The sequence below is a fragment of the Ictalurus furcatus genome, chromosome 20, assembly GCF_023375685.1.
Source record: "Ictalurus furcatus strain D&B chromosome 20, Billie_1.0, whole genome shotgun sequence".
Lineage (NCBI taxonomy): Eukaryota > Metazoa > Chordata > Actinopteri > Siluriformes > Ictaluridae > Ictalurus > Ictalurus furcatus.
Genome location: NC_071274.1, coordinates 8,135,274 through 8,143,925, shown reverse-complemented (window position 1 = coordinate 8,143,925; position 8,652 = coordinate 8,135,274). Strand labels below are relative to the sequence as shown.

Below are 8,652 nucleotides of genomic sequence, written 5' to 3'. Positions count from 1 at the left end.
CACACACACACACACACACACACACACAGAGAGAGAGAGAGAGAGCAAGAGAGAGCAGATCCATGCAGTGATTGTCATTCTTTATCCATTTGGTTGGAGCAGAGAGGAAAACACTATTAAATGCATATACTAACACAAAAGTCTATATATTCTATTTTTCATAAACGTTATGTGAGAGAAATGGGACAAACAACAATAAAAACCCAAACTTGAATAATATCCCTTCATGTTTATATATGTTTGTATAGCTTCATGTTCAGTGTAGAACTCTGAACCTACCTATCAGAAGATGATCTGCGTTGAGGACATTTGTATCTGGGCAGAACACATAACTGCTTTTCACTGCAAACAAATGGATAAATAATATAATTTACAATCTATTAGAGCTTATTATGTATTGCATATACTGTATATTCTTAATAATAGATAAGTATTGAACATGTCAACATTTTTTTTCAGTAAATATATTTCCAATGAGGCTATTCACATGAAATTTTCACCAGACTTTGGTATTAACTCAAGAAATCCACACATTTAAAAAAATCCAAACATTAAAGTCCATAAATGAAGTTATGTGTAATAAAGCGGAATGACACAGGAAACGAGTATTGAATATGCTAACTGAAATGTATTTAATACTTAGTGGAGAAGCATTTGTTTGTAATGACAGCTTCAAGACACTTCCTGTATGAAGAAATTAATTAGCCACAGTTGGATTCAAGTCAGGTGATTGACTGGGCCATTGATTTTTTTTTTCTCTGAAACTAATTGAGAGTTTCCTTTGCTGTATGCTTTGGATCATTGTCCTGCTGGAGGGTCCACCCATGTCTCATCATCATCATCCTGGTGGATGGCAGCAGATTCTTCTCAAGAATCTTCCGGAAAAGGGCTCCATTCATCATTCCTTCAATTATATGAAGTCTGCCAGTACAATGCGATGAAAAACAGCCCCACACCAAGATGCTTCCACCTCCAAACTTCACTGTTGGTATAGTGTTTTAAGGGTGATGTGCAGTGCCATTTCTTCTCCAAACATGGTATGTAGTATGACAGCCAAAAAGTTAAATTTTGCTGTCATCTGACCAGACTACACACTCCCATTATTTCATAGGTTTGTCCAAGTTAGTTGTAGCAAACTTTAAACGAGCTTCGACATGCCTTATCTTTAGTATTGGAATCTTGCAGGATGAAAATGCATGGGGGTGCACTGCCTATTGTTTTCTCTGACAATGGCACCTGCTGCCTCCAAGTGTTTCTGGAGCTCTTTCCGAGAGGTCGTTTGCTCTTGGGCTACTCTTCTGACTATTCTTCTGACTCCCTGGTCAGAAATCTTGCGAGGAGCTCCTGTGCGTGGCCAGTTGATGATGGAGTGATGTTGCTTCCACTTGCAGATAATGGCCCCAATGGTGCTTACTGGAAGATTCAGAAGTTTTGAAATACGTCTGTATCCGATTCCATCAATATGTTTCACAACAATAAGGTTGCAAAGGTCTTGGGAGAGCTCTTTGCTTTTACCCATCATTTCTTGTGTGACACTTTGGTAAAGCCTTTGTATAGACCATCAGTTTACTGACCCAGCTGATATTAATTTGCACAGATAGGGGGTATAATTACTTATGGATTTCAGCTGGTTCCTTGCTTTACCTTGCCTTTGATGCCTTCCAAGATTTGGAGAAGCTTATTCATGCTTTTATCACATCGCACTTAGATTATTGTAATTCATTCTACTTGGGTCTTCCTCAGTCATCTCTTGCTCATCTCCAGATGGTTCAGAATGCAGCTGCAAGGCTGGTGACCAGGGCAAAGAAATATGATCGTGTCACCCCAATTTTAGCATCGTTTTATTGGCTCCCGGTCCATTTTAGGATTCAGTTTAAGATTCTGTTGTTTGTTTTTAAAACTCTTAATGAACAAGCTCCATCTTATCTCAAATATCTTCTTACACCACATTCATCTAACAGTCTAAGATCTTCTGATAGGTTTCTTTTGCATGTCCCTCGATCCCGGTTAAAAACAAAGGGGGATAGAGCTTTTTCAGTTGCTGCCCCTCGTTTATGGAATCAATTGCCACTGGACAGCCGCCTTGTACCTTCAATTACTACTTTTAAAACGAGGCTTAAAACATATCTCTTCTCCCAGGGGTTTTATTATTTATTTTTTTTTTTACTATTGTCTATTGTCTGTCTTTATTTGGTTTTATTCTGTTTTCTACTTTACTTTTCTTTACTCTGTTCAGTACTTTGATCAGCTTCGCTGTGTTAAATGTACTTTATAAATAACATTTACTTACTTTCTTACTTACTTGGAGAACTGCCTTTTCCTAGCATGTTCAATACTTTTTCCTGTGTCATTCCACTTTATTAAACATAACTTTATTTATGGACTTTAATATTGTGAATTCTTTATATTTCTGGATTTCTTGAGTTAATACTGATGTCTGGTGAAAATTTAATGTGAATTCCATGTTTATTAAATTTTATTAAATTATTTTAGCAATCTCACCATTTTTGAATGTGGATAGCAGGAACAGTGATATCACCAGCATGATTATCCTAAAATATGCAACACACATTCATGTAGTAGTTCAAAAGACTGCAAGTATGGTTAAGAAGTATTACCTACGGAACATCAAAATACACTATATGGCCAAAGGTTTGTAGACACCCATATGTGGGCCTTCCCCAAGTTGAAAATAAAACAAAATGGGAAGCATACAATTGTCTAGAATGACTTTGTATGCTGTACGATAACACTTTCACTGGAACTAAGAGGCCAAAACATATTCTAGCATGATAATGCCCCTGTGCACAAAGCAATCTCCATGAAGACATGGTTTGCCAAGCTTGGAGTGGACGAAATTGAGTGATCTGCACAGAGCACTGACCTCAACCTCAAAACTGGAATGCTGATTGTGTGCCAGGCCTCCTTGACTGACATCAGTGCCTGACCTCACTAATGCTGTGGTGGCTGAATCTCCACAGCCACAATCTAAAATCTAGTGGAAATCCTTCAGAGAAGAGTGGAGGTTAATATAACAGCAAAGTGAAATCTGGGACGGGATGTTCAACAAGTACATTTGAGTGTTATGGTCAGGTGTCCACAAACTTTTGGCTCATATAAATAGCAAAAAAAAAAAAAAGCTTTTTCTTATAAAGCATTGATATCAATCTATTGTTATAGAGAAACTAAAATCAAAATATAAAATACAAAAAAAGGATCCAAAAATTATTCCCCAGATCAAATAACAATCCAGACCTCAATATCATTCTCTCCACCCCACTGTGAGCTTCCATAGTAGTAACCTGAAATATTTTGCAGATGTTACTGAACAGCTGTCCTTCCTTTGTATTTTGTACCCCTCATGCGCAAATGTATTTTAGAGAGAGTAAGACTAGCTGTAGCTGAAATGTAACCTTGATGTAAACTTCTTGCCAATCAGTTAGTGAGAAGCTATATATTTAGATTCAGAGCCAGGCTATGGAAAAGCTAAAATGCTGTTGGAGATTTCTTTTGTAGATATGTATAATCAAAACAATGTGTAAAAGGAAAAGAAAATAATGAGAACTTAAAAAAAAAATTCAAGGATGCTGCAATTTAATGCAACACCTCAAGTACTAGGGCTAATGAAAGTCTACAACATGACGTTTTTTACCCCTCCCATTAAATATCCATCAATAATATTATTAACAACAAAAAGATTTTTTGTCACATGTACATCATCCTCCCTGGAGATACACAATCTTGATTGGTGGCATAACACAGCTATAACACACTATAACACTATAGCACACTGGCAATAAGTTGAAACTTGTAGATTATGCATTCCTTGGTCTGTAAACTAAGGTGTTCCATAAAAACAGGAAATGATTCAATGGCCCAGTGATTTTTCAGAAAAAAATCTAATCCTAATTCTTCTGCATGAAACTGAATGATGACAAAACTGCAGTTGTAATCTCTGCACCGCTAAAATTTTACACCGGATGTAAACAACAGTGAAGTGGGAGTTTTGGCGTCGAGTCTAATTTTTATTTCGCACTGAATTAAAGCGCCAGTATAAGGTTGAAAGATTTAAATGAAGATGGGTTGGCAAGAAAGTATATATTGTAAAAAAATTGTGAAAAATATATTAGTAACTTAGTATGTTTCATATCCAGTTAATGTTAATATGAGTTAATATCATTAACAAGAAGTTTTTATTAGGCCTATATATTACCAGTTTGATGTTCAATGATGAAATAGAAATGCTTTTGTTTGTGGTGAGTGAATGTGAGACTAACAGGAGGTTTTTTAGAATTCAGTCAATGTTAATATGAATTAATAACATTCAATAAGTTAAGAAATCTTACTTTAATCTTCAGAATATAGTTATTGTGTTAATGTTAATTAGAGTAAAATGTTTTCTGTTTATGAGACCAGTTACTGTGAAACAGCTTGCTGAAATGGAGAGAATAAAGTTTTTATTTGCATTTTTTCAGAATTGTGGAATTCATTATTATTAATTTAAAAGAAGGCATAAAAGGCATAACTATCAGTATCTGCCGATATCACTCTGAATAATCGGTTATCGGTATCGGCTGAGAAATTTAGTATCGGTGCATCTCTAAAAAACAAGGGGCAAAAAACAAGGGGTGATGCTAATAGTGTGTCTTTTTCAGTGTCTGCATTCATAGTAACACTGTTTTGAACATTATTAAGACACCCACCCCCAAAATAATCATAAAAAAAAGGTGTCCTCTTTTTGGAAAACCAGAATATGGTCACCCTAGCTTTTGTGATGTAATGTTACCCACATCAGGGACAGTGATCTTTTATTAATTAATTAATTAATCAATCAATCAATCAATCAATTAATTATTTAAAAAAAAAAAAACAAATCCAAACATTGAACATGTTTTAAGCTTAAAATAAACTCTAAATAAAATTATTTTTGATATGATTTTTTTGTTGTTGCTTTTTTCTTGACTTTATTTACATATGTGGCCTTGAAATAATGCAGAAGTAATCAGATTACATTACTTTCATATTGTGATACTTAGATTACGTTACTGATAAAAAAAAATTTATTAAGTAATTTGTAACTGTGACGGAATACATTTTTAAAGTAACCCTCCCAACCCTGCAAATAACAATTACTTAGCCTGGTACAGACTCAGAAAGCTACTTTGTAGTTCTATAATTAAAGGTATCTTCATTATCTACTGTATGAGGGGACAGATACAGCAAAACTGTTTGTTCCTAAAATGCTCTCAGACAACAGCTTGAATAATGCTGAAGTTGCCACGAGATTTCCAGGGGAAATTACAAGGGTAGAAAGGGATCTAAAATATGTAAAGAGACAGCTCCATGTTTGCATTAGATTCTATCATTTCCAGTGGCTGAAAGTTCCAGAGCTAGCAAATATACAATGCTTGAAGAGCAACCCCCGGAGCAACCTGCTCTCCTGCAAAAGAACTGCAATGGTTTTAAGCTTGTGCTTCATCTTGTCCACAATCAAATTGGACACATTACTGGATTCTTTGTGCAAACTCATAAACAATGAAAATAATTCATGAATGCATTATCAGTAGTGGGATTCAGGTTTATGTAAGTGAAAAAAATGGTTGCCCTACTAATTGTCACTATGGATTTCCCACCATTTAGTCACCATTGATTACTAATAGCCAGTAGAGATAAAGCATGGGCATGACCACATGGAGTAACTTTCATATCTCAGTTGAGCCTTTGACTTGGAAATAGGTCATTTACCCAATACTGACTCTTGCACAATTGACTTCAGACTATATAAAGACTAAATAAAGGCATTCAAACAATGTCTGAGGTGAAGGCCTTTCTTAGTAGCTGTCTGGTGATGACTGCTTTAAATGACCAGAATTACCTAGATACAATAATACCCAATAAACTGCTTCAACAAAAGGTGCAGCCTGGGTGGCATGCCAGTCTATAATAGGGCACCATGCACACATACATTCATACCTAGGGGCAATTTTGTGTCAACAATCCACATGCCTTGGAAGATGGGAGGAATGCAGAGAACCCAGAAAAGAACCCATTGAGACATGGGCAGAACATGAGAGGCTCCACCAGACAGTAACCAGAGCTCTAAATCAACCTTTGGACCGTGGAACTGTGAGGCATCAATGTTATTTGCTGTACCACCATACCACAAAGATACAGTATGATGTTCTCAAATTCTGTTTATATTTCTGAGCATACATATTTATTTTCTTATTTGACATGATTTCCAGTCGTATTGGTTGAAATGCACCCCCCAGATTACAAGAGAAAGAACTATTTTTTTTTCACAGCTTTTTGTCTTTTGAAAGCCCAGTTTGATCAGTTTGATAAGCTATTGTTCATTGACAACATGTTTGTTGAAACAAAAATATGATTGTGTCTGCTAGTGTGTTAACTTATGATTTTACCATCGATGGCTGTACCGTCCAGTACACTCATGTATACCCCACATAATATATTATACTATACACCATATAGTATAATATCAAAATAGTAATATTATTCTTTTTCCTTTACTCATCAATCTGATCAAATCACAGGACATGTTACAGCTGTGGTGTTTCCCTTGCAATATGAGAGAGAAAAATAGGGCGTATAGGGCACACACCTTTTCGAGAATTAACATACTGGACAAAACATTCCAAACCTAGTAAGGTTTAATACTGAAATACTGAAGACCATTGCAACCATACTCTGGATATTCTTATTTATGACCAGGCTGCAACATGGTGAGTTTAAATAAAGTATTTTTTTTTGTTTTTTGTTTTTTAAAATAACTTTCTCTGTCTTAAAATATCTCCACCAGAATTAGACATTTTTGAACAACATTTTTCGAGAACCTCTCTAAACCAAGTTACAAAACTGACTCTACCCACTGGATAACTGCTATGCCCTCTATGTGTCTGGTGTTTTATAGCTGAGCAAAACTACAAATGTGAAAAAGTACACTGTAGTAGCTGTGAAGACTGAAATCTACTAAACTAGTGATTACAGATGATGTGAAGAGAAATGTATCTTTCTTACCTGAGTTCCTCACACCTGCAGCAAACACAGATGAAGTCAAAAAAGAAGCGAAGACCTAATATTATAGCACAAGTATGTGTGTGTGTGTGTTTAGTAAGGTGAGTCATAGTAACAAAGGGGCATTTAAGGCAACTGCAGAGGTCAACGGGCAGGGCAATTGCCATGGTAACAGTGCAACTACCTGAACACATCAAGAGAGTGTGTATCAAGTCGCACAACTGCTCTGTCTTGTGAGCTAGATTTTTGTGATTGTATACTTCCTTTCAGTCATGAGTTAATCATTAATTTGTTTATACTCTGCTTAACACCCCCTCCCCCCACACACACACACATCCACCCTGGGAACATGAACAATATGTTATTTTGATGTATCAGTCTTATGTGTCTGCGTGTTTGTGTTTGGTTTTGTGTGTTTGGTTTTTTTTTTTTTTTGTGTGTGTGTGTGTGTGTGTGTGTGTGTGTGTGTGTGTGTGTGTGTGTGTGTGTGTGTGTGTGTGTGTGTGTGTGTGTGTGTGTGTGTGTGTGCGCGCACAGGAGGGATGGTGGGGTGTGTAGGCTGATAATGCCCCTTTGTGTTCATCAGGCTGCAAACTCACAGCAATGAGCAAGAACACACAGACACATATTCACATACTCAACCACAGAACAAAAGTTACACTTCCTGATACTGCTTGTTCTTTGTGTGTGTGTTTTTCCCCTCAGAAGCTCACATGGCTCTGATCTGCTCTGTTATACCTGGGGTTATTTATGAAACTGTGTTCAATAAACCACTTTATCAAGATTAGAAATGTAACGGTACAAAAAATTCCTAGTATCAAAACAAGCCACTATTACTATTTTCAGTTATGTGAATTATTTGCATCCTTCAAAAAGTAAAAGTATTTCAAAAAGGCTTTCAATAAATCACATTGCAGATATTTACTGTAAAAACAAACTGTTAACTTTTAACAGGATCACTTCAGCCACATGTCAAAAATGGCAGTTCTCACTTATCTTAACATCACATTTTTTGCTTTCATTTCAGACAGAAGAAGATCACTATTTAATGCTCCCTGAGCTTGTGGTACAGTGTGTTTTTAGCAGGTTTAAACAATGGCATGTGAGCCAACCAAACTCATCTCAACTGTCTTAATAGACAGTGATTTGCCACACCTTGAATTGGAGTGAGGTGTAGGAGTCATGCCACAGTCAAGGCCATGACTGTTATAGCTTCAAATACTATTTGTAAGATCTCTGTGTCCATTGCATTTCTTGCTGCAGTTGTTTAGCTATTAAGAGCCACTGTGTGTGCCACTGGATTGGTGAAACATCTTACACTCTCCATTGTATCATATGCTTTACAAACCAACATATCAGGTCTTCTACTGTATATTTGGGTTGTATGCAGCATGGCTTTACGTGCAAAACTTTATCAGCTTTACTATTAATGAGCTGACTAGTCTCTTTACTGGAGGAAGCAATCTCAATCCATGGGTTTCTGCCTGTCAATATGCCTCTTTTTTACTTTTTTATTTATTTATTTATTTATTTATTTATTTATCAAGTTGCAGCTTCTACATGAACTTAAATACACATAAGACCTCATCCATGAAGTAGATTAGGCAAATGTACAGC

The 8,652-nt window shown here is 36.1% G+C and overlaps 1 protein-coding gene across 1 annotated transcript in view; it reads right to left on the bottom strand.

The window, feature by feature from the left end:
* LOC128624187 (otoconin-90-like) overlaps window positions 1–7,060 on the bottom strand; it is a 10,692-nt gene extending 3,632 nt beyond the window's left edge. The window contains exons 1-3 of the mRNA XM_053651614.1: window positions 7,039–7,060; window positions 2,503–2,552; window positions 280–342 (exon numbers count right to left, since the gene is read on the bottom strand). Coding sequence (XP_053507589.1) covers window positions 280–342; window positions 2,503–2,545 — 106 coding nt within the window. The 5' untranslated portion in view covers window positions 2,546–2,552; window positions 7,039–7,060. The remainder of the gene's footprint in view (window positions 1–279; window positions 343–2,502; window positions 2,553–7,038) is intronic.
* Window positions 7,061–8,652: the final 1,592 nt, after the last annotated feature.